Here is a 27,569-nt window from a genome sequence, read left to right as displayed (position 1 = left end):
ATTTGGTGTCGCTGCTGTCAATTATGTTAATATTATTTAAACAACACTCCACTTGAACAATTACAATCATAAGCTATGTTTAGTTAAATACTATGTTTAGTTAAAAAAAATCATGATGGGTTTGTAAAATATGAAGTAAAATAATACCAATATAAAACAGTAAATGTTATTGTATTGTTTATTTATTTAATAAATAATATAAAGCATGTTTTATTGAAATGGCAATGGTTTTATTCAGAAATGTCAGTAATGGACATTTTCAAAAATATATCTATTTATTTAATCAGATTTCACTGAAATGGCAAATACATTTGCTGCTGTCGCTAATATAATATCTATATTTTTACTGTATTTGTTGTAAGAAATATGTTAAATTATTGTATTTAATTGTCTTTGTTTCTTGACATTTTATTGTTGTTATGGTTGTAATTAGGGATTCATCCATTTTGCCCGTCGAAAAATATCTGCATTTTTGATTTTTGGCCGAAAGAATGAAGACGAAAAAAATCCATCCTGCCCCGCCCCTTAGATATGAAATTGATATTTAATATTATTGACAACAATTTAATCTATTTTTGTGTAAATTTGATATAAATTGATATTTAAATAACTGAGCACTACTTATGAGTTTATCACATTGGCTATTTTCTTTTAAACAAACGTGTGGTTATTTTATTGGCTTCTTATTTTAATTCAGATTAGGTAAAATAATTGAAATAATCAAAAGGCCTATTAAAAATACAATTATACAAAAAAACAACATAAATTGAGAAATTAATGATTTAAAAAAAAGTATAATAATTATTTTTAATTATTAGTAATTTAATAGTGATTTTTAATTGAATGATTTTTTTTTTTTAATAATAATTATTTTTTAATTATTAGTAATTTAATAGTGAATTTTAATTAATAGTAATGTTCGGTATCTGCCAAGTAAAGTGCATCCAGAATTTTCAGTGCATCCGTAGTTATGATGATTTCTACTACTGATAATCGCGTTTGCTGCTGATATGGTGTGTATCATAAAACTATAATTAATAATTATTTTTTTCCGTGTAACTGAAATTGGTGGTGGTGTTCACGTGTGTCGGTTTCAGTCTCAGACTCTGGTCGTTCTGTCTCGTAGGTTGTGTTCGAGTTACCCTCAGAAGCTGCTGGTGCCCGTCTGGATCACAGATAAAGAGCTGGAGAGCGTGGGCTCCTTCAGGTCCTGGAAGAGGATTCCTGTGGTGGTGTACCGGTGAGAGATGTCCAGTCCTCTCAAACTCATCTCAGCCTTATATCCAGCCCTGTCTAATTAAAGCAGCTGTTCACTTTAAAATTAAAATTAGCCCATGATTTACTCGCCCTATGTGTATATGTTCTTTCAGACGAATACAGTCAGTGTTATATTAATACATTTTCCGATTTAACATTTTTCTTACACAAACGCTTGGTTCATGAGGACTTTATTGACCGCCGGAGCTGTGTAGAGTTCGTTTATGATGACTTTTTTGAGCTTCAATCTGATGATTGCAATCCACTGCCATTATAAAGCTTGCAAGAGCCAGGACATTTTTTAATATATCTCTGATTGTATTTGTCTGAAAGAAAGTCACATACACATAGGATGACTTGAGGGTGAGTAAATTATGGGCTAGTTTATTTTTGTGTGATCTATCCCTTTAAGAATGACTGATGTCCTGTGGTCTGTCCGCCAGGCACCAGCGTAACGGGGCGGTCATCGCTCGCTGCAGTCAGCCCGAGATCAGCTGGTGGGGTTGGAGGAACACCGAGGACGAGTATCTGGTGACGTCCATAGCGAAGGCCTGTCAGCTGGACGCCGGACCACAGGTCTGCAGGACCAGAGACGGACCCGACTCGTGCGACAGTGACTTCGGTGAGACGCTGACCGGTTGTTTACAGGATTCTCTGAAACAGCTGGTTGTGAATGTAACAGCTCTGCAAAGCTTCGAAACGAGTCGAGTCTTATTTCCTGCATTGACCTTCGTAACTAATTTGCATAATGCCAGTCTATGGTTTTCATTGGCTGAACAGCATCTCTTAGCTCCGCCCTCAAACACTGTAGTTGAACCTGAGACTGGGAGAGTTTGGTTCGTGATGTTCATGTGTATCAAGAGCTGAGCTTAGATATGATAATTAGCCCTGACCAATCACAGCAAACTGGGCCATCTGACCAATCAGAGCAGAGCAGCTCTCGGCCATTATTGGCCATTATGAATGCCTGTGTGTGCGGCAATGTGAGACAATGGCAAGCACACACGCGCAGCTTCTACGGAAGACTGTATTCTCGTACTCTCGTCTCTCAAAATGTTTCGACTTTAATCTCGAACTGCTAGATTTTTATTTTTTTTTAGATTGCGGTTCAGGGCTTCCGTACTTATCTTCTACATAAAATGTAAAATTTAATTAATGCAGGGTGGATCAGTTCCAATAAGCATTTATCCTGAGTCGCCTTGCTTTATGCGATCACTCTTTTTGATTGGATGTTCCTGTTTCTGCTGAGTCGAGACTCATCTCTGGACTCTTCCGGTCGAGTTTTGGCTGGCCTCTGTGAAGCCTCTCTCATCCTAATTCTTGTAAGTGGATTGGCTGTCATGTGCAGAGAGAATCAGTGCTGTCGGGATGCCAGAAGTTTCTCAGCATTGATTTTTCCAGCGGGACAGACTGAAGAATTATATCTGCATTAAAATGAGTCTTATGGGCTGCCGAGTTCTGCTGTTTTCACCTCTCTGCCACACTAAAGCTCATCTCTGCGGGTGTTGTAGGAATATCACGACTCAGAATGGCGCACTGTAATAATCATAATTGTGTCACGATCGAAGCTGCACCAAATAAGAGGTTCACTTTCATCAACATCCATTTAGACGGTCTAACTTATGTTTATTGCAGACTGTTTTTGATGGTGTAATTTGCATTTTTCAGTTTCAAGAATTGTATCCGTCTTATGCCAAACACTTTCACAATTATAGACTGTTACCCTCAACAAAAGCTATCTTTTAATGTCTGACATGCATTTTTGTTTTATTCACTGTTTAATATTGCTCATATTGGCATACATGTATTTACATGACAGTTGCATGATGTAAATAGCTTACATAAAGTATATAAATTATAAATAAGTAGGGCTGGCAAACGATTAATCGCGATTAATCGCATCCAAAATTTAAAGTTTGTGTTTATATAATATATGTGGGTGCATTGTGTATAATTATTTTATATGTATATAAATACACACACATGCTTGTATATATTTAAGAAATATTTTCATGTATATACTGTATATACATTTATATATAATTTATAGCAAATATAAATATTTTATATATAATATTTTTTTTCTTAAATATACATACATGTGTGTGTACTTTGTGTATATATATATACACAAAATAATTATACACAGTGCACCCACATATATTATGTAAACACAAACTTTTATTTTGGATGCGATTAATCACGATTAATCGTTTGACAGCCCTAAAAATAACTCTCGCAATAATAACTCGCAATATTATGACAAAAAAAATCATCATTGTCGATTATTGCTCTTGATGTAATATTGAAATTTTGGTTACACTTTACAATAAGGTTATATTTGTAAACATTAGTTAACATGAACTAAATTGAACTGTTTTTGGCAACTAACATTAACAGATTATCAAGATTTGTTACAGATTAATGAATACAGTAACACATATAGTTAATGTTAATAACATGTTAACTAATGGGACCTTATTGTAAAGTGATGCATATAACTTTGGTCCCTTATCTTGGATTTGGGGGATATTTTCATGCCATTATTTGCCCCTAGACCTGTTAATATCTGCCCCTCGTATGCGGATCATGTCAGTATTTCTTTCTAATCTCATCCGCTCTGTCTTGTCCTCAGACTCGTCTCTGACGGGATGTCCCGTTCCTGACGCCAGCGCCGCGGCCCAGAAGTTGCTGATTCTCGATGCCCGCTCATACACCGCCGCCGTGGCGAACCGTGCCAAAGGTGGAGGCTGCGAGTGTGAAGGTAGTCTCATTTCATCACCAGCTGTTTCCATCCACTTTAGGATATTGCATAAAAAGTGCTGGATGGAAATGCATGAATTCAAAGAAATGTGCATAAAAAACATGCGCTTAATTGATGCGAAAAACTTTTTTATCCGATAAGAAGACGTGCACATAAACAATGGAAACGCATTTACCAAATAAATAACTCAAGTAGAGCCCGACCGATAAAGGATTTTGAAGGCCGATTTCGATACAAATATTTTTGGGTTTTAAAATCCGATATATCGGCCGATATTTATTTTTTAGTTTTTTTTAGAAACTCGCAACAAAACATGAACAGATTTCCCTAACATTAGTTATTTGTAGTTATTTATGAGTTCTGCAAGTTTGACAATTAAAGCCCTGTTTTAAGATCGTCCCTGATGAAATAGAATAGTTAAGATTGTTTTTTAGTCAAATGCTCCTGTCACGAGAATTTTTGGATTCTGTGTTAGCACCCCCCCCCCACCTTTATAATGAAAGCATAGGTGCACTCGAACAATCATTCATAAAAACGCATTAAACTTTAGTTTACAAAGACGTGAAACTCGTCGAGTGGTCTGGGGTGTTCACTGATATGCTCACACAAAAATCGCTGCAAAAGATGCTTTCCAACAGGTTTTATCGTAGTTTTTGTTCACGTGCGCGATCATTGGTAACTAGATAACTAAGGATCGCGCACACAAACTCGACAATCGACTACTGTGGACTTCGACCAAAAACGGGAAGAAAATGGCCTTGGACAAAAACTACGATAAAACCTGTTGGAAAGCATCTTTTGCAGCGATTTTTGTGTGAGCATATCAGTGAACACCCCAGACCACTCGACGAGTTTCACGTCTTTGTAAACTAAAGTTTAATGCGTTTTTATGAATGATTGTTCGAGTGCACCTATGGGGGGGTGCTAACACAGAATCCAAAAATTCTCGTGACAGGAGCATTTGACTAAAAAACAATCTTAACTATTCTATTTCATCAGGGACGATCTTAAAACAGGGCTTTAATTGTAAAATACCGAACTTGTCCTTTAACTAAAATAACATGATAATGCATTTTAAAAAGAAACTTGTTTCATTTATTGTCACAACAGAACAGACTGATGAGAGTGGCATTAGCTAGCTTTATGGTTAGCTAGTCTATGATTTAGCAATGGATAACGTCATACTGCAAATTGTAAAACATACATTTTCAATATAACAGGCCGAGGAGAGATGATCCGTCTCATTGCTATAACTGTCATGTGCTATTAAAGAAATACTTCAGTCACATCGTCAAAAGTTAAAAGGACAATCAGTCGACTACACTGAAACAACATAACGTAACTATTACTAGATAATTTCGCTTATTTAACTGCAGCAAAACTGGACATGATGGTCACAAATTTTGTCATGCTTATTTGAGTTAAGAGAACTGATAGGGATGTTCTTTTAATTGATATTCAAGCAATGTATGTATCGTGCCCAACTCAACGAGTGTTGCCAACAGGAACGGTGTAGAGCGCCCTCTGGTGGACAAACTATACAACTCCAACACTCATGACATGGTTCTAGCGTGTTTCGTCCGTTTTTATTTTATTTTTGAAATATTCATTTATCGGCCATTATAACTGCCGATACCGATAGTTTGGAAAATGCCTAATATCGGCCGATAATATCGGTCTGGCTCTAAACTCAAGTGACTTTGCCCTGGATAACTGGACTAACCCAGTGGACCAATCGCATCATCTCAGATGTTGGTTTGGTCCAAGTCTGTCATCATGATTTTGTCTAATTTCCTCACAAACACCAGCATCCGAACGCAAGAGAACATGACAGCGTTTACTGTGTTTCGTCTGAAACTCATTTATGATGGAGGGAAAAAAAGACAGTTTCTTCCCAGATCCCATATTTTGCACGACTTTCCCATGAAGTGATGTTTTGTGCTTGATGGGATGGAAACGCTGCTTCATTCTCAATAGTTGCAGTTGTGCGCATGAGTTGAATTCACAGCTTTGGACTGTTGTGTGTTTGTTGACTTCTCTCTGGTTTATTTGTGTTTTAGAGTACTATCCCAACTGTGAGGTGATGTTTATGGGCATGGCCAACATCCACTCCATCAGAAACAGCTTTCAGTCGCTGCGAGCGGTTTGCAGTCAGATCCCGGATCCCGGCAAGTAAGTGCTGAAATTTACACACACACACTCCTTTTTTAAATGTTTTTGACAAGTCTTTTCTGCTCACCAAGATCAAAAATAATGTAAAAATTTGATATATTATTAACATTTTAAATGTCTGTTTTCTATGTGAATATATTGTAAAGTGTAATTTATTCCTGTGAATTTTCAGCATCATTACTCTTCAGTCTTCAGTGTCACATGATGCTTCACAAATCACTCTAATACGATGATTTTGATCAATTTAATGCAAATTGTCTTAATTCTTTTTTTAAAATTACTGTCCCCGAACTTTTGAATGGTTGTAGATTAAATTTAAAATATTATATTTAAATGTATATAAAAAACATTAGCTGAGAAAATTAAAATAAAAGCCTCCAAAAATATCGCGTTATCGTGGCGGACGAGTACAGCATCGAATGTATAGCAATTTTAATTAACACCATTTGTACAGTGTATTATAAATGTATTCACTACGTACATTCTAACAAATATTTATGAAAAGTTATACGTTAAAGTTAAAATGATGATGCCTTTTTACATCTTAAATTGGTTGTTTGTCGTGTTTAAATGCATTATACTTCGTAAGGTACTATGAATAGATAAATAACTGCGGTTACAATTATTAAGGAGAGTATACAATGCATTATATGGCATAATTAATGCATTCAGAATAATTTTAAATTGCATTATATATGTAAAGATCCAAAGTCTGAGATATTAACAATAACGAATAAGTCGAGTTGATTGCATGTTGCATGCATCAATGACATCTGAAGTTATTTGCAGCTCTCCCTTCACACACAGTGTCCACTAGGGCTGCACAATATATCGAAACATCACCAATGTATATATCGCGATATGCATATCGCAACGGGTCATGAACCAAAGACAGAAAATCACTGAATAACTTTTTTGTAGCACATGAGCGTGCACACCTCTGCTTGCAGTTTCGCTTGTCACCAGAGGGGGCGTAGTTTGACTTGCACAATGCACCTTTAAAGATAATTCAAGTTTATTTTACACGTTTTCATCATTATCGTATCACATATGGAATATCGCATGATCTTCAGTACATCGGGTCTAGTCTCTGCCTCTGTAACCCGCTGTCGCTCTGCTGTGTCCAGTTGGCTCTCGGCTCTGGAAAGCACCCGTTGGCTCCAGCATCTGTCCGTCATGCTGAAAGCCGCGACTCTGGTGTGCTCCGCGGTGGAGCGCGAGGGACGTCCGGTGCTCGTCCACTGTTCAGACGGATGGGATCGCACCCCGCAGATCGTGGCCCTCGCAAAGATCCTTCTGGATCCCTTCTACAGGACCATAGAGGTAAATGTGAACAAGTGCTGTTTAAAACAGGAAAACCGTAACAATATACAAAATACACTAGTCATTCTGTATGTGTGTGTGTAGGTGACATGTTAGTGAATGTGTGTGTACAAACGTATTTATATATATAATATACAAATGCAGAAGGAACTATAATATCTGATAGATTTTTGCATTCATTTCTGTTAAGCTTACCTGTACTCTTTATATTTCTCCAATAAATAAATAAATAAATAAATAGTTTAGGCTACATGCATGTAAAATTCTTCGAGGGCAATGTTGACTCAATATAATGCTTCACTTCATTTTTAAATGCAATAAAACATGTTTTTTTTACCGGAAAATTTGCATTTATGAATGTGAAATTTAGCCATCAAAAAAAAAAACCTTTGAAGTGGATCAAAACCTTTTTTCAAAGTTATACATGACTTTTGAACAATACCCGTTTTTGTCTTAGGACAACTTTGAACTTTTTTGATTGACTACTGTAAACAAATTAATTAACAAGTCACCTGTAACCTTTATTTATATAGCGCTTTTTACAACACAGAGTATTTCAAAGCAGCTTTACAGAGACAACAGGACAATAATGCAACAAAGTTTGTTTTCGGCTGTACAGCAATGAAATAGTGTCATAGTCTAACTTAAGCGAGTTCAGTGGTTGTTTATTCATTTTTGCTGAAAAAATGTTAATTTCTCTATACAGACGCTCTGGAGAAAACAGTGAATAAAATAAATCAATAAATATGAGTTTAATTTGATCTAATTTAATCAATTTAATAGTGTAAATAAATACAAAATTTGATTAAAATGATAAATAAATGCATTTAAAGTGCATTACTATTGTGAGTAGAAATTAAAAAAAAAACAAAAAAAAGTGTGTTCAAACTTTGTTGCATTATTTTGCTGTTATCTCTGTAAAGTTGTACTACTGGTGAAAATTAGCATTTATACTATAACCTGGCTCATTTACCGTCTATACAGAAATGTTCATTAATGTGCACTGTCCCGAATAAATAAATCTAGATAAATAAATAGTGTGTAATCAGTTAATTTTGTTCTCATCTGATAGTGTCAGTGCAGATAAGTCGATTATATTACATTAGCTGCACCTTCTGGATCTCCAGTCATCTTTGGGATTGTGTCCGCAGGGTTTCCAGGTGCTGGTGGAGACCGAGTGGTTGGATTACGGGCACAAGTTTGCGGACCGCTGTGGTCATCAGGAGAACAGCGATGACGTGAGCGAGCAGTGTCCGGTGTTCCTGCAGTGGCTGGACTGTGTTCATCAGCTCCTGAAGCAGTTCCCCTGCCTCTTCGAGTTCAACGAGGCCTTTCTGGTACAAAGCCTTTACTTACATCTACAGTAGAGTAGGGATGGGCAACGATTAATCGCATCCAAAATAAAAGTCTGTGTTTACATAATATATGTGTGTGTAGTGTGTATAATTAATTCGTATATATAAATACACACACATGTATGTGTATATTTAAGAAAAATGTGTTATTAATATATCAAATATTATATAATTTAAATATACAAATATAATTCAAATATATATATAATATTAATTATGTGTAAATATATATAAAGTATATACAAGCAAATATTTCTTAAATATATACATGCATGTGTGGGTATTTATATATACAAAATAATTATACACACCACACACACATATATTATGTAAACACAAACTTTTATTTTGGATGCGATTAAGAGACTCACATTTCATGTGTATATACTGTATATTTGGTCACAACTGGGAAAAGTAATTAGCCAATCAACACATCAGCTGCCTGTTTTCCATACCTTGAGATATGAAACATTGATTTAATTAACAAAGAAGCCTCAGAATTTGAGCTACATTTATATTTTTTCCTAATGCACCCCTGTAGTCAATAATTCTATTCCTTAAAACTCATCTTTGATCACCAAAATGACATTTAAAAAAATGTATTTATGCCTTAAAATAGCTTGAATGTAACTCGACACCCTTGCCTCATTTAGTGTGTGTGGTTCTATGAATATGCAAATGAGCCACGCCTCTACTCACACACTCACTCACACGTTGATCTGATTGGTTACAAGGTCGTTTGTGATGTCAGAAACACTGGCGATTTCAAACTTTGTTTTTGAGCAGAAAGTACTCAGCACTGCTGTCGACTTATGAACTTAAAAACACCACATAGACACATAAACAACATTAAAATCTCGATTTTCACCACAAGGGAACTTAAAAAAAAATATAAAATGTGATACAATGCAGCCAGACAACATGGTTCCCATCATAATCAGTCTGTAGAGTTTGAAGCCTCCTGATTGGCTGGATAGATGTTGTACTGATTAACTCTGTTGTTGTTGTTGTAGGTGAAGCTGGTTCAGCACACGTACTCCTGTCTGTACGGCACCTTCCTGTGCAATAACGCAAAAGAGCGGGAGGCTCGAAACGTCTATAAACGCACATGCTCCGTCTGGTCTCTCCTTCGCACCGGAAACAAGAACTTCCAGAACTTCCTCTACATCCCCTGCCATGATATGGTCAGCACACACACACACACACACACAGTCATGTCACCTTCTTTTCTACAGCGCTTTATACCGAACAGATAGTTTTAGTAATAAACTGGAAAATAAATAAAGCAGCTGGTGTCTTTATTCAGCTCAGTGTTGATTCAGTTCAATAACTGTAAGTTCATTCATTATAAAACGAGGTCTGTAATCAACTTTAAGCAGTCAATGCTGCAAAAAAATGGTTAATTATGATACTATGGCCGCCAAAGCATTTTTCACGCGGCTGGCATATTTTTTTTATATTTAAGTAAAATTTGTTAATTTATATTATATATAAATATTTTATACATGATTGCCTCTGTTGCAGGTTTTGCAGCCTGTATGTCACACGCGGGCTCTTCAGTTGTGGACGGCCGTTTATCTGCCTACATCATCACCGTGCACCGCGGCCGAAGACGCCATGGAGATCTACCTGAGCCCTTCGGCACAAGGAGAGGAGTTCACCTCGCGCTCGCTCGACAGGTGACCGCTCACGCTCAGCTCAGTGTACAGCACATTACACTTGTGAATTTTTTCCCCATATATATACTGTATATATATATATATATATATATATATATATGAAATTTATTTGTACTACATATCCCACAATTCCAAGTAAACTACACTACTAAATCTAGTGCACTACATTACCCACGTGCCAATTACACTTGTCTGCATATTGCTTCGATAAATCTGCATTTGGCCGAGTTCCAATTAACTTTCCCGAAAGTAATATTGTGATGCAAAGGTGTCGGGTTTCAGCAGACTTTCTGCCTGTAAATTACAGATTCATAAGGTGTGAAATCATTTTTAAAAAAAGCATTAAACGTTGTATTTTTTTTACAAAGCATCAAGTTTGCTTTACTTGTCCTGGCGACATTTTTTTATGTGTTTTTACGCGAAATATTAGGTGTCATTATTTTTATTAAACAAAACAAAAAAGTACTGTTAATATATAAAGCTTTATTATATATTAAAGTATAATGAAAAAAAAACTGTTTTTTAATAAAATATTGTTTGCTCTACTTGCCTTGGTGATTTTACAAAATCATTGTATTTTTTGTAAACCTTAACAAGTATTTTTTTATAAAGCATTAATTTTTTATAAAAAATTAAATAATGTTTTTTTTTTAATAAAATATTTAGTTTTTTGCCCTTGTGACAATATTTTTGAGCCATTATTTTTCTTAAATAAGCATATATTTCTAAAACTATTAATGTATTACATTTTGTACATTTAATATTTAATTTTTTATAAAGCAATGTTTGCTTTACTTGCACCGACATGTGTCTGTATGTTTGAACAAAAAAACAAGTAATTTTTAATTAAGCATTTAATCATTTTTTACAAAATATTAAGTTTGCTTTACTTGCCTTATAAATATTTAGCAAATGAACAAAACATCACAAATGTCACTAAGAGACGGTATTTTTGTTAAACAAAAAGGAAAGTATTTAATGAAGCAATAAATATTTTTTATCAAATATTGTTTTATTTTTATGTATTTACTTTGCTTAACTTGCCTTTTTTTAGCAAAATATATATTTTTGTTAATATAAAACTTGTTTGTTTATTGTATATTATGAAAAATAAGCCTTATTTATAAAAAAACTTATTTTTTTATAAACATTTATCAGTCGCTGTACTGAGATGCTTTGAGTTGTGTGTTGTGCCCTCTTGTGGAAAACTGAAGTATATTGACATTTTGTGTTTTTCCATTCACTCAGGCTCCCCAAAACACGGTCGATGGACAACTTGGTGTCTGCTTGTGAGAACGGCGTGACGCTCACTCGCACCTCAAGTGACCCTAACCTGAACAAACACTGCCAGGAGGGACGGCCAGCGCTGGAGTCCAATCAGCCGTTGGCGATCCAAGACACGTCGATCACTGGATTGGTCAGCGATGAGCAGGAGTTGGAGACGTGCGAGGAATTATCTTGTGAGCAACATGAGGACGATGTAAGGGTGGAGCCTTGTTTGACAACCCAGCCATTGCCGACTTTGCCCCACCCCTTAGCATTAGATCAGGCCCCGCCTCTTCCGGTTTTAAATCAAGCCCCGCCTCCAGTCCCAATCAGTCCCCTCCCACCTTTACCACAGGAAGAGGAAGTCAGGACTGCAGAAATCACTTCCACAACCTCAAATTCACCTTTTGCACACGTAGAAAACACTAGCGGCTCTTTGGACTCCGTGCTCGAACGCTTTTCTCCAATGGAGGCATCCGTGGAGACGCTAACGGAGCAAAGCGCCATCGCTCCAGCTGGGATTGAATCGCACATCCCTGTCGAAGCAAAAAAGACTGATGCGTTAAGAAACGGAGAACTTGTTCCTGTGAGAGAACGGCCACCCCCTGCCGACTACGCCAAAGCAGCACGGCGTCTTATTTCCCAAAGCCAGTTGACTGATCTTTCCCTACTTGGCTCCCAATGGGACAGCGTCCAGGGCCTCGTCCAGTCGGCCTGCGGTGACGCCATTCAACACGGGAGCTATCATGGCCGTCGACTGGCAAACAAGCTTCTTCGCGCCCAAGGTGGAAGTGCAAACGGTGGGCCGTGTTGTCGCCGTGACCCTTTGCGCACTCCTGGAAGTCCGATCCAGTCGGGTTGGTTTTCCGCCGTGAAGAACTCGAGCTACGCTGCACTGTGTTCCTCAGCCGCCTCTTCGTTAGCAATGGGACCGTCCTTCCGGCAGCTTCTACCCTCCCATTTCTCACCCTCCTCAGGCGGATCTCTGGCTCCATCTCAGACGCCCGCGTACCTGGACGATGACGGTTTGCCGGTGGCGGTGGACGCGGTGCAGCAGCGGCTGCGACAGATCGAATCCAATTACAAACAGGAGGTGGAGGTGTTGAGGCGGCAGGTTCGACAACTCCAGCTCAAACTAGAGAGCAAACAGTTCTGCACGCCGCCCTCCGAACCTGACGTCGACTATGAGGATGATATCGTAAGTCTATGTTCCTACATATTAGGGCTGGGTAATAAATATCGATTCTCATTTTTACGAACCGATATCGTTTCTTAAATCTCAAGAATCGATTAGTCGTCCTGTTTCATTTGAATGAATGGATCATTGTATCGCGGCTGCGCGCATCCAAAGAATTCAATAATCTTTGTCCTTTGTTACTATTGATATGAAACAAAGTCTCAATTTTCAAATTACGTCCATTTTCTTTAGAAATTCAATTTTGTGGCGTGAGATCGCTCTGGCGCAGCTCAACAGAAGCAGCAGCGCTGATCTCTCTTCCGGGTTAATAATACCAGTCACAGCGCCAAATAAACATGAATGAGCATCTGAAAGTGTGTTAAAGATAGAGTACAACTTATCCAAATCCGTATCATGTCACATTGATTCGCTTAATCAGCGTTTCAACCGTGGAAAGACGTCAGTTAAACAGCTTGTAATCAATGTCATGAATCGTCATATTTACCTCAGAAAACCCACATCTACTCGTTAGTCAGATAGAAAAAATAACTCTAGAGGAGCATTTTGCTAAATATATACACCATATTACATATGCATTATAATCTTAATGTTCTTCAATATTTAATGCATATTTGAATAAATCTGGCAAGTTTTTATGACAGCCACCATTTAAATGTTTATATTTCACATAATCTTCTTATTATAAAAATAAATAAAAGTGTAATTTAAGTGTTTGTATAGCTACAAAACAGTTCATTATTACCTTCATATTAGGCTAATGAAGTCTATTGGCTACAACTAGACTCCCATAGTTTACAACATTTAAGAGATTTGATTCCCTTGAGAAAAATGGCCATTTATTGTAACTGATATCCAAAATAATCAATATTGAATCGAATCGTAATTGAAATCGAATCGCAGGCTTGTGAATCGAATTGTGAAATGTCTCAATACCCAGCCCTACTACATATGCATGTGTTTCCCATTAGACCTGTGCATGCAAACTGATTTCTATGAAAGTGAACGAAATTAAAACTCACAGCTATATCAAATTTTTCAGAAATGTTAAATATCCTTTTAAGAGGTCTTACATTTGGGGATGGAAAAACAGGGACTGATACAGCCTACTAATTTTGATGGCTAGGATTTAATTAATTTAATTCACTTTACGTTTCAAAAATCGATCAGACCAACCAACACAAGTATTGAAAACGAAAATAGGGAATCGATTATAGCCCTAAAACCGTATTCTGGACAAATGTGGACAAAATAGTTTTGATTTATTTAAAAAAAAAATACTTCCCTTGATCTGAGCCGTACAAGAATTGGCTACTTTTCCTAAGTTTGCCTCCTGAACACACAATTTTATTTGACTTAATTCTACAATGTTAAGTGTGTGAAAAAAACCTCCTTAATCTTGTATTTGGGTCAAAAATGGGCACCCATAGAAATGAATGGGAAAAACTGTCATTAAATAAGCCAAAATAAGACACCAGGTGACAGAAAAGTCACTTCATCTTTAGGTTTTAGCTCTAAGAAGTTATTGGAATGATATTTTAATGTAGTTAAAAAAACAAAACAAAAAAACATAAAAATAAGCATAATTTACATAGAAAATATGGTACTTTTTGAAGTAAATAAATTCAAACAAACCCCCAAAATAAAAAAAAAAACACCATAAATGGATAGACAAAACTTTATCGAAGACAGTGATATAACATTTATAATAAATAAAGTCCTCTGTGCCCACATTTGTCCACAAATGAAAGACAATGCCCCCCTAAAACAATGGTTGGGGAAACACTGCATTTGTAACAAAGGCTGCTTTTATTTGATAAATACAGTATGATAAATACAGTATTTAAAAAAACGAATATTGTGAAATATTACAATGCAGTGTTTGACGGGACGGGTGTGTAGCTGCTCCTTTAGGATGCGTTCTTGTTTCCACTGCAAATGCATCTTAATACCAGTGTAAACGGGCTCCGCATTGAGTATGTTCTGTCTCTCGCCCCTCCAGACGTGCCTGCGGGAGTCAGACGGCAGTGATGAGGAAGACTCTCTGTCCAATCACAGCGAGGATCGCTTCAGTGAGGGCAGCTGGGATCGTGTGGAGAGGAAGGACACCGAGGTGAGGGATAGAGACTCTCACTCAGACTCTCTCTCTCATACACACACACACACACAATAAAAAAAAATCGGATCGGGTTCGATTTTCTGTTTTTTTGCATCCGTTGCGAGCAGTTTGAACGTGTTTTGACAATTCAGAGCCCACGAATCAAATTAATTTCAAACCCTGTACACAGCAGATCAGTGGCGCTCTGCGAACGGGGTGTGTGTGAAACATTAGTAATGCCACTAAAACTAAAGCCTTGTTTCCGGTCTCTCAGGTCACCAGATGGGTCCCGGATCACATGGCCTCTCACTGTTTCAACTGCGACAGCGAGTTCTGGGTGGCCAAGCGTCGGCATCACTGCAGGTGGGTCTCGTCCACACACACACACACACACACACACACACCTGTGCATCATGTGTAGAGAGGATCAGCTGAACATTACCTGCTGATTGTAAAAGGTCGCCAAGCTTGACCTAAATTTATTACCTGAGATTTTAAGTCATGTTAAATATTTTAATTGATTAATCACATATAATTAAAATAGCTCATTTAATCAGTGCTTATAAGATAAAAGTGTCCTGTTTTTGATGGTTGCATGTTGTTTCTTATTATACATTAGTCAGATTTGATTTTAAACTTAGAATTTTTGATTGGATTAATAGCATTATATTTGATTAAATACAGAATATTAGAGCTGTCAAATGATTAATCGCATCCAAAATAAAAGTTTGTGTTTAAATAATATATGTGGGTGCACTGTGTATAATTATTTTGTATATATATAAATGCACACACATGCATGTATATTTAAGAAAAAAATATTATTTATATATAAAATATTTATATTATATATATATATATATATATATATATATATTTTATATATAAATATATTAAAATATAAATATAAAATATTTATATTTTATATATAATATAAATCTATATACAGTATACATAAAAATATTTCTTAAATATATACAAGCATGTGTGTGTATTTATTAGGGGTGTAACGGTACATGTATTCGTATTGAACCGTTTCGGTTCGAGGCTTCCGGTTCGGTACGCATACAAACCGAACGATTGCTTGGACCATTTTTCCTGCCGGCAAAATTCGAGCTGACGCGGCCAACACAACGTTGCGCAACATCAAATGGCAAGCGTAATGAAAGCAGAACGAAACTGCGCTGCTCGTTATGTGCTTCATGGATCGTTTATCAGTTCGGACTAGAGTTGTGACGTTCGCGAACGAACCGATTCTTTTGAACAGCTCATAAACATGAACGATGGGAGCCGAGTCGCGGCTGGAGGGGAGCCGTTCTTTCTGTCGTTCTTTTTTTCCTATGCGTGTTTTACACAGATGCATTAGCTCCTCGGTTAAAGGGGAAGGGGCGCACCCAGCGCAGGGGTGATAGTTGTGCACGCGCGTGCATCTTTTACTCTTACGTTATCTTTTATAACCCTACGTGCCTATGTCATTATGTGCACGCTGCCATCACATGGTTACTCCAGTTAAAAAAAGCCATAAAGTAAGGAACTGCTTGTATTTATTTACATTGCATTTTGCGTTCATGTTATTGTATCTACAGTATATATTTACAATTTTAAATATTTTTTGTTTTTTCTTGTGGTATTGTATGAATAACATAAGTCAACAGCTTTACACATACCCACACTTTGTACTAAATGTACAATTCACCATGGATTTAATGTAGTAACACTAACTGGAACCAGTTTGGCTGGAATGGTGAAATGCTTTCAAGTACTTCACACATCTTTTTCCAGCACTTCAAAATTCAAATATTATATAAATAAATATATATTTAAATGTTATTTTTAATGTGATGACCAAAACATTATTTGTTCATCCTTCAAAGATGACCCATTTATAAACCTGAAAGTTTCAAGATCTAGGAAAACTCACACTTACTTGAAAATATTTTTTCTTTAAACAAGTAGGAAATTTCTCTGGCATTTCTTTCTTTTTGCTGTATCGAAAACGTACCGAACCGTGACTTTAAAACCGAGGTACGTACCGAACCGTGATTTTTGTGTACCGTTACACCCCTAGTATTTATAGATATAAAATAATTATACACAGTGCACCCACATATATAATGTAAACAGAAACTTTTATTTTGGATGCGATTAATCACGATTAATCATTTGACAGCCCTAATTAATATGTGATTGGTTGGTTAAATGTATTATTAGTATTATTGATATACTATTAATAACTCTTATTTTTTTGTATATTTTAATTTATTTAGGTTTAGTAAGTTTGTTACTTTTGATGTTTTTATTATTATTTATACATATTTAAATAAATATTGAAATATTTTTATTTAGCTTCCATTTCAGTTTCAGTTTCAGTTTGTCATTTTAGTATTTCAACTTAGTTGCCAGTGCAAGTTATCATGGTTTAAAAAAAAAAAAAAAATTTTCGTCAACAAGAACACCACTATTTATAGTGTATTTGAATATTGGATTTACATGTAATCGGTTGGTTAATTTATAGAATATAGACTTTATAGCCAGTTTTTGTTGGATTATTCATGGTATTATTAATATTTAGAATTAGCTTTTATGATAATATTTTCATTTTTGTATTTTTTGCACTTGCTTTGTCATTTTTATTAGTCTTGTGAAATATTTCTATTTAGTTTTGTTTCGATTTTAGTACTGTTTAGTACAATACAACTAATTATGTTGCCATGGCTACTAACTGAACAATGTTTTAGTTCTAATATTTATATTTTATTTCAGCTTTTATTTTATTTATAATAGTTTTAGACTATTTATAATAGCACATGTGATTGATTTTGTTGGTTTATTGGACAGATTGTGTGATTGATGGACTGATTGATTGATGTGTGATGTTCTGGCAGGAACTGTGGTAACGTGTTTTGTAAAGACTGCTGCCACCTAAAGCTGCCCATCCCAGACCAGCAGCTTTACGACCCGGTTCTGGTGTGCAACACCTGCTACGACCTCCTGCTGGAGTCCCGTACGCGAGAACTACGCTCACAACAGCTCAAGAAACCCATCGCCACTGCGTCCAGCTGAGATGGCCAATCACAGCTCGCCTGTGCAAACAGACGCCCGGCATTTAGAGGAAGAGCTGCCGTCTGCCTCCTCCCCCGGAGGGCGATTTGAGTCCAGATCAGCTGAGACTGATGGACTTGAGGAAGAGGATGGATGAAGTCCTAAAAAAAAAGAGCACGGTTTGTGATGGAGGGGCGTTTTGAAGGTGAACTGATTGAAAGCTTCTCTGGTTGAGGACATAAACCGAACCCATCTGGGTTCAGATGCACAGAGAGGCGATTCTTCATCTCAAACGATCACACACACCCCCCCATGCATCACTAATGAAACACACACACACACACACGTAGGACAATCACCTCCTTCCCTCAAAGCCCCGTACGTGTCCATCAAGAGGCTCACTATTTAAGATGAAAAACAAGCTGCTACACTATTTAAAAATAACTCTACTTTTGTATCCTTATTATTTTGTGCACTATGGAGGGGATTCGAGACCAAAATGGAGAAATCTGCAGTTGTTTACTTGCTGTTGTCTGCTGATATGGCGCTGTATGAAGCTTGAATGTATAATTTTTGTTTTGGAGAGATTTCCTGATTTGATTGCAGTTTGGTGCTGTTAAAGGAGTAGTTATCTTTAACAAAAACTTTAGCTGATAATTGACTCGCCCCCATGTCATCCAAGATGTCCATGTCTTTCTTTCTTCAGTCGAAAAGAAATGAAGGTTTTTGATGAAAGCATTCCAGGATTTTCCCCATATAATGGACTTCAATGGGGTCCAAACGGTTCAAGGTCCAAAAGACACTTTCAGTCCAAACTGCAAGGGTTTTAAACGATTCCAGACGACGAATAAGGGTCTTATCAAGCGAAACGAGCGCTCGTTAAAAAAATAAATACCAAAGTTTAAGTTTTATAAGCTCAAATGCTCGCCTTGCTCTGCGCGTTCGTGACTCTCCTGTTCATCAAAATGAACGAATCTTTTTTTGGGTCATTTGGTTCATTCAATGAACGAAATGAACGAGTTGACTCTGGAAAAGATTCGTTCATTTTGAACAGGAGAGTCACGAATGTGCATCACAGAACAGAGCAAGGCGAGCATTTGAGCTTATAAAACTTAAACGTTGTTATTTATTTATTAAATGAGCGATCGTTTCGCTTGATAAGACCCTTATTCATCGTCTGGAATCGTTTAAAGCCCTTTGAAGCTGCACTGAAACTCTCATTTGGACCTTGAACCGTTTGGTCCCCATTAAAGTCCATTATATGGAGAAAATCCTGGAATGTTTTCATCAAAAACCTTCATTTCTTTTCGACTGAAGAAAAAAAGACACGGTGAGTAAATTATCAGCTAAAGTTTTTTTAACAGTGAACTACTCCTTTAATGGGGCAGTGCACAGAACGGATGTATTTTTCTGGTCCTTTTTAGTTTATTTTCACAAACTGTGAAATGTTTTTTTCACTCTCGTTTTCTCGAACTTTAAATGGCAAACTCAAATTCCAACATGTCAGTCATATATAGACTTCCGTCGTGTTCATCTGGCTGGTTGAGCGTCTGTAGCAGAGAGAAAAACACAGAACAAGCTGAACATTTCTGCACCGTTAATGTGTGTGTTGTTGTTGTACGTTACGGTAAAACTATAGCCATGTTGCACTGCTCTATTTCCCAATCTTTAGCCAGAATACTAGTGTACTAGTTTCTTTTCTACAACTTCATCTGATCAAACCAATGACAGTAATTTTACAATATTTCCATTTAATCTCACAAGTTGGATCAGTGGAAACGGAAGGACTTTTGCGTTCGAGGGTTTCACGGTTTGCTCCTGTTCTCAAAATGTGTCTTGTGAACGTCACACAATAGAAATACATATTGAAAATAAGTGCTACGATTGGTTTCCCTCACTTTCTTTTACGTTGTCCGCATCTTCAGGCCTGGTTGTGTATTTTTAACGACGGTGACCCTCTCGACAGTGCCATGTGTTTTCGTTTTTTCTTAAGGATTCACCGTGTAACTTTAACATGTTCAGTGGTACAGTAGATGCTTAACATTGATTTGTTGGGATAAAACAGGATAAACACTGCTTTGCTTTGGTCTGATGGTTTAATTTTTCTTTTTCATTGTGTTTAATGAAGGACACATTTGGAGTTAAAACATTTAAAAAAGGAACCCAGAAATGTGATGTATAGTTATTTGGTCTGTAATAGTGGCTCAAATCTGTCACTTAGTGAATAATTGTTGTAAAGATATGCATTGTACAAGTTCAATCCCATGGGTTAAATAAAAAGATATGTCTTTATCAGCCATCTGTGTCCGCTGTTAATAAAAACACTTCTGAAATCATCCAGTTTGTTTTGGGATGAATCGTATTTCCTAGTGATTATATTTAATATTCATAATGTTTTAACCAATAAATCATTGTTCAGAGAGGCTTGTTAACATATTAAAAGATTAGCTCAGTTACTAAAAATGAAATCAATTTGAGTCCTCGAGTTAGTTAATATTGTCGGTCTATTAATCGGTTGCTTCAGACTGAAATGATCAGTTACCTGTTATTATTTATAGCTATTGTCATCCCAATTAATATTAAAATCTCAAACAATAACCTCTGTTTTAGTAATTGTTTAAAATTTTCATAAAAACTATTAGAAGAAGGAGGACAGTGAATTAAAATGAATACAAAGGTCATTTGTGGAATCAGATTCAGACTTATATTCTCCAAAACATTGGAGATCGCTATTAAAGTTGCAAATTTAGTCATTAAAATATTTTTTAAAACATACAGTCCCCAGGATAAATTCAGATATTGTTATATAAAGAAGAAGATAGGACATCAACTGATAGTGAATGGGAAGCTGAAGTGGCTGAGGCACTGAATCGTTATTTTATTGATTCTGTACGGAAGTTTGTCTATAGCTAATATAGCGTGAACAACCCCTTGCTTTAACCCATTCAGACCCTGTGTCCATTACAATGGACATCACATGTCAGCCCCCCTTTTTAACTTCTGGAGCATTTCACCTAGTTTAAAGCCTGCAGTCCATGAGATTGGACGTTTGTCATCCAATCAAATGCCAGTAAAGCTCTGCATGTAGTAATTATATAAAAAACAACAACTCTACGTTGAAGAGAAGCATGGCAGCACTTCACTCCAAACACAGAAGCAAGCAACATTTTCTAAGGTATATTTACATTTTGTATATATTTTTGCCAGTATTTCATAGTTTGTATGTAAAATAGAAAGATTAACCTTATTAATTAAAGTTAAAAATCGACTGTAGAGTTGCACGTTTTAAATCAGGATTTTTTTAAATGTGTCTTTCCATTAGAATGGAGAGTAGGTTTGAAAGCCTGTTACTGAAGTCACATTTTCAGTGATGCTTTCTCAGCTCTGGAAGGGTCTAGAGCCTCCATTTTTTGCACTCAGGACTGAGTCCCATGGCCCTCTATCAGAATCCAGAGTTTCAAGAAGATCAGAGAAACTCAAAATTTCAACCCCCCAAAAAAACGAGTGTTACCCCTGTTGTTGTTTTTTTTGGACCCCCCAAAAAAACGTCAGTGGTACCCCTGTCGTTTTTTTTTTTTTTGGTGCGAAAAAATAAGTTTCTCCAATGTTCTTGAAACTCTGGATTCTAATAGAGGGCCATGGGACTTTGACCTGAGTGAAAAAATGGAGGCTCTAGACCCTTCCAGAGCTGAGGTATTGAGATATTTATAATGGCATAAATGCTACGTGGGATCTCAATATCTCAGCTCTGGAAGGGTCTAGACTAGAGCCTCCATTTTTGCACTCAGGTCTTAGTCCCATGGCCCTCTATCAGAATCCAGAGTTTCGAGAAGATCAGAGAAACTCAATTTCGACCCCCCAAAAAAACGACAGTGTTACCCCTGTCGTTTTTTTTTTTTGTGCGAAAAAATAAGTTTCTCCAATCTTCTTGAAACTCTGGATTCTGATAGAGGGCCATAAGACATACACCTGAGTGCAAAAATTGAGGCTCTAGACCCTTCTAGAGCTGGGATATAGAAACTCAAAAATTCCACCCGAAAAAAAAACGACAGTGGTACCCCTTTCGTTTTTTTTTTCGTTTTCGGGCGAAAAGTTAAGTTTCTCCAATCTTCTCAAAACTCTGGATTCTGATAGAGGGCCATGAGACTTAAATCTGAGTGCAAAAATGGAGGCTCTAGACCCTTCCAGAGCTGAGATATCGAAATTCAAAATTTCGACCCGAAAAAAAACCGACAGTGTTACCCCTTTCGTTTTTTTTCGTTTTCGGGCGAAAAATCAAGTTTCTCCAATCTTCTCAAAACTCTGGATTCTGACAGAGGGCTGTGAGACTTTGACCTGAGTGCAAAAATGGAGGCTCTAGACCCTTCCAGAGCTGAGATGTCGAAATTCAAAATTTCGACTCGAAAAAAAACGACAGTGTTACCCCTTTCGTTTTTTTTCGTTTTCGGGCGAAAAATTAAGTTTCTCCAATCTTCTCAAAACTCTGGATTCTGATAGAGGGCCAAGAAACTTTGACCTGAGTGCAAAAATGGAGGCTCTAGACCCTTCCAGAGCTGAGCAGTGTTGGGAGTAACGCATTACAAAAGTAATACATTACAGTAACATATTACTTTTTGCTGTAACGCAGTAGTGTAAGGCATTACTAATCAATTTTCAGTAATATTTTACTCGTTACATGTTCAGTGAGGCTTGTATTACAGTTGTATTACAGTGTATTGTCTGCTTTTACTTCTTAAAGGCAACAGACTATGTGAAAGTTTTAAAGCAGTCTTTTAGTGCCATCAGCGCGGTCGCGTCTGTAACATTGTTTTTTCCTCATAAATGCGAACACGAAAACTAAAATAAAATTAATATTTTAAGTTCTATGGAGACTGGAGAGCCAACCCTTCCTCATCCGATTTGCGCAGTATAATTAACAGTATTACAAAAAATATATTTTGCCTCCTATTTTTTTGTCACGCATGAATGTGTGTCTTTTCCCTAATATTAAAAATAAAACATAGACTGATATTTGTCTAATGTCTGGAGTCCTTTAAGGAAGTAGCATATATACGTTTCAATGTATTTTCTGAGAATTTTTATTTAAAGTTTTGACTGCAAATGTTATGTCCATAATGCTGGACTTCCCCAATTTTAAATAATTTATCCTCAACTAGTTTTGTGGTGTAGGTCTACGTATTTTATAATGTTAACTTCAAATAATACTAATAGCCTAATTTAAAGATAAGGCAGCATTGGATCTGGACGGTAAGGAGAATAACGCTGGAGTTGGAAGAGGTGTGTCGCGATTCTGTAGGTTCGTGGATCTGAGTCGTGTGGCGAATCGCGATTTCGGTTTCATATTGCATATCGTTACAGCCCAAAAGTTAAGTTCTACTTAGTTATTTTGGTGAAAGTAACTCAAAAGTAATACATGAGTAATGTAACGCATTACAATTCTGGGACAGTAATATTGTAAGGTAATGAATTACTTTTAAATAACAGTAACAAGTAATACCTAATGTATTACAGTTTGGAATTAACTTGCACAACACTGGAGCTGAGATATCGAAATTCAAAATTTCGACCCGAAAAAAAAAACGACAGTGTTACCCCTTACGTTTTTTTGCGTTTTCGGGCGAAAAATCAAGTTTCTCCAATCTTCTCAAAACTCTGGATTATGATAGAGGGCCGCGAGACTTTGGCCTGAGCGCAAAAATGGAGGCTCTAGACCCTTCCAGAGCTGAGATATCGAAACTCAAAATTTCGACCCGAAAAAAAAACGACAGTGTTACCCCTTACGTTTTTTTGCGTTTTCGAGCGAAAAATCAAGTTTCTCCAATCTTCTCAAAACTCTGGATTATGATAGAGGGCCGCGAGACTTTGGCCTGTGCGCAAAAATGGAGGCTCTAGACCCTTCCAGAGCTGAGATATCGAAACTCAAAATTTCGACCCGAAAAAAAAACGACAGTGTTACCCCTTACGTTTTTTTGCGTTTTCGGGCGAAAAATCAAGTTTCTCCAATCTTCTCAAAACTCTGGATTATGATAGAGGGCAGCGAGACTTTGGCCTGAGCGCAAAAATGGAGGCTCTAGACCCTTCCAGAGCTGAGATCTCGAAACTCAAAATTTCGACCCGAAAAAAAAACGACAGTGTTACCCCTTACGTTTTTTTGCGTTTTCGGGCGAAAAATCAAGTTTCTCCAATCTTCTCAAAACTCTGGATTATGATAGAGGGCCGCGAGACTTTGCCCTGAGCGCAAAAATGGAGGCTCTAGACCCTTCCAGAGCTGAGATATCGAAACTCAAAATTTCGACCCGAAAAAAAAAACGACAGTGTTACCCCTTACGTTTTTTTGCGTTTTCGGGCGAAAAATCAAGTTTCTCCAATCTTCTCAAAACTCTGGATTATGATAGAGGGCCGCGAGACTTTGCCCTGAGCGCAAAAATGGAGGCTCTAGACCCTTCCAGAGCTGAGATATCGAAACTCAAAATTTCGACCCGAAAAAAAAACGACAGTGTTACCCCTTACGTTTTTTTGCGTTTTCGGGCGAAAAATCAAGTTTCTCCAATCTTTTCAAAACTCTGGATTATGATAGAGGGCCGCGAGACTTTGCCCTGAGCGCAAAAATGGAGGCTCTAGACCCTTCCAGAGCTGAGATATCGAAACTCAAAATTTCGACCCGAAAAAAAAAACGACAGTGTTACCCCTTACGTTTTTTTGCGTTTTCGGGCGAAAAATCAAGTTTCTCCAATCTTCTCAAAACTCTGGATTATGATAGAGGGCCGCGAGACTTTGCCCTGAGCGCAAAAATGGAGGCTCTAGACCCTTCCAGAGCTGAGATATCGAAACTCAAAATTTCGACCCGAAAAAAAAACGACAGTGTTACCCCTTACGTTTTTTTGCGTTTTCGGGCGAAAAATCAAGTTTCTCCAATCTTTTCAAAACTCTGGATTATGATAGAGGGCCGCGAGACTTTGCCCTGAGCGCAAAAATGGAGGCTCTAGACCCTTCCAGAGCTGAGATATCGAAACTCAAAATTTCGACCCGAAAAAAACAACGACAGTGTTACCCCTTATGTTTTTTTGCGTTTTCGGGCGAAAAATCAAGTTTCTCCAATCTTCTCAAAACTCTGGATTATGATAGAGGGCCGCGAGACTTTGCCCTGAGCGCAAAAATAGAGGCTCTAGACCCTTCCAGAGCTGAGATATCGAAACTCAAAATTTCGACCCGAAAAAAAAAAACGACAGTGTTACCCCTTATGTTTTTTTGCGTTTTCGGGCGAAAAATCAAGTTTCTCCAATCTTCTCAAAACTCTGGATTATGATAGAGGGCCGCGAGACTTTGCCCTGAGCGCAAAAATAGAGGCTCTAGACCCTTCCAGAGCTGAGATATCGAAACTCAAAATTTCGACCCGAAAAAAACAACGACAGTGTTACCCCTTACGTTTTTTTGCGTTTTCGGGCGAAAAATCAAGTTTCTCCAATCTTCTCAAAACTCTGGATTATGATAGAGGGCCGCGAGACTTTGCCCTGAGCGCAAAAATAGAGGCTCTAGACCCTTCCAGAGCTGAGATATCGAAACTCAAAATTTCGACCCGAAAAAAAAAAACGACAGTGTTACCCCTTACGTTTTTTTGCGTTTTCGGGCGAAAAATCAAGTTTCTCCAATCTTCTCAAAACTCTGGATTATGATAGAGGGCCGCGAGACTTTGGCCTGAGCGCAAAAATGGAGGCTCTAGACCCTTCCAGAGCTGAGATATCGAAACTCAAAATTTCGACCCGAAAAAAAAACGACAGTGTTACCCCTTACGTTTTTTTGCGTTTTCGGGCGAAAAATCAAGTTTCTCCAATCTTCTCAAAACTCTGGATTATGATAGAGGGCCGCGAGACTTTGCCCTGAGCGCAAAAATGGAGGCTCTAGACCCTTCCAGAGCTGAGATATCGAAACTCAAAATTTCGACCCGAAAAAAAACCGACAGTGTTACCCCTTACGTTTTTTTGCGTTTTCGGGCGAAAAATCAAGTTTCTCCAATCTTCTCAAAACTCTGGATTATGATAGAGGGCCGCGAGACTTTGCCTTGAGCGCAAAAATGGAGGCTCTAGACCCTTCCAGAGCTGAGATATCGAAACTCAAAATTTCGACCCGAAAAAAACAACGACAGTGTTACCCCTTACGTTTTTTTGCGTTTTCGGGCGAAAAATCAAGTTTCTCCAATCTTCTCAAAACTCTGGATTATGATAGAGGGCCGCGAGACTTTGCCTTGAGCGCAAAAATGGAGGCTCTAGACCCTTCCAGAGCTGAGATATCGAAACTCAAAATTTCGATCCGAAAAAAAAACGACAGTGTTACCCCTTACGTTTTTTTGCGTTTTCGGGCGAAAAATCAAGTTTCTCCAATCTTCTCAAAACTCTGGATTATGATAGAGGGCCGCGAGACTTTGCCTTGAGCGCAAAAATGGAGGCTCTAGACCCTTCCAGAGCTGAGATATCGAAACTCAAAATTTCGACCCGAAAAAAAAAAACGACAGTGTTACCCCTTACGTTTTTTTGCGTTTTCGAGCGAAAAATCAAGTTTCTCCAATCTTCTCAAAACTCTGGATTATGATAGAGGGCCGCGAGACTTTGGCCTGAGCGCAAAAATGGAGGCTCTAGACCCTTCCAGAGCTGAGATATCGAAACTCAAAATTTCGACCCGAAAAAAAAACGACAGTGTTACCCCTTACGTTTTTTTGCGTTTTCGGGCGAAAAATCAAGTTTCTCCAATCTTCTCAAAACTCTGGATTATGATAGAGGGCAGCGAGACTTTGGCCTGAGCGCAAAAATGGAGGCTCTAGACCCTTCCAGAGCTGAGATCTCGAAACTCAAAATTTCGACCCGAAAAAAAAACGACAGTGTTACCCCTTACGTTTTTTTGCGTTTTCGGGCGAAAAATCAAGTTTCTCCAATCTTCTCAAAACTCTGGATTATGATAGAGGGCCGCGAGACTTTGCCCTGAGCGCAAAAATGGAGGCTCTAGACCCTTCCAGAGCTGAGATATCGAAACTCAAAATTTCGACCCGAAAAAAAAACCGACAGTGTTACCCCTTACGTTTTTTTGCGTTTTCGGGCGAAAAATCAAGTTTCTCCAATCTTCTCAAAACTCTGGATTATGATAGAGGGCCGCGAGACTTTGCCCTGAGCGCAAAAATGGAGGCTCTAGACCCTTCCAGAGCTGAGATATCGAAACTCAAAATTTCGACCCGAAAAAAAACCGACAGTGTTACCCCTTACGTTTTTTTGCGTTTTCGGGCGAAAAATCAAGTTTCTCCAATCTTTTCAAAACTCTGGATTATGATAGAGGGCCGCGAGACTTTGCCCTGAGCGCAAAAATGGAGGCTCTAGACCCTTCCAGAGCTGAGATATCGAAACTCAAAATTTCGACCCGAAAAAAACAACGA

The 27,569-nt window shown here is 37.5% G+C and overlaps 1 protein-coding gene across 5 annotated transcripts in view; it reads left to right on the top strand.

Moving 5' to 3' along the window:
- mtmr4 (myotubularin related protein 4) overlaps positions 1–18,682 on the top strand; it is a 73,420-nt gene extending 54,738 nt beyond the window's left edge. For all 5 annotated transcript variants that reach the window (XM_089130646.1, XM_089130648.1, XM_089130647.1 and 2 more), the window contains 12 exons: positions 1,127–1,240; positions 1,701–1,879; positions 3,893–4,021; positions 6,082–6,193; positions 7,321–7,516; positions 8,668–8,853; positions 9,885–10,055; positions 10,396–10,550; positions 11,799–13,014; positions 15,014–15,124; positions 15,384–15,472; positions 17,995–18,682. In XM_089130646.1, the coding sequence (XP_088986772.1) occupies positions 1,127–1,240; positions 1,701–1,879; positions 3,893–4,021; positions 6,082–6,193; positions 7,321–7,516; positions 8,668–8,853; positions 9,885–10,055; positions 10,396–10,550; positions 11,799–13,014; positions 15,014–15,124; positions 15,384–15,472; positions 17,995–18,172 (2,836 nt within the window). In that variant the 3' untranslated portion in view covers positions 18,173–18,682. The remainder of the gene's footprint in view (positions 1–1,126; positions 1,241–1,700; positions 1,880–3,892; positions 4,022–6,081; positions 6,194–7,320; positions 7,517–8,667; positions 8,854–9,884; positions 10,056–10,395; positions 10,551–11,798; positions 13,015–15,013; positions 15,125–15,383; positions 15,473–17,994) is intronic.
- Positions 18,683–27,569: the final 8,887 nt, after the last annotated feature.

Source organism: Pimephales promelas, chromosome 4, assembly GCF_988280905.1.
Source record: "Pimephales promelas chromosome 4, fPimPro1.hap1.1, whole genome shotgun sequence".
Lineage (NCBI taxonomy): Eukaryota > Metazoa > Chordata > Actinopteri > Cypriniformes > Leuciscidae > Pimephales > Pimephales promelas.
Note: the sequence above shows the minus strand (reverse complement) of the source record. Positions and strands in the feature narration are given on the sequence as shown.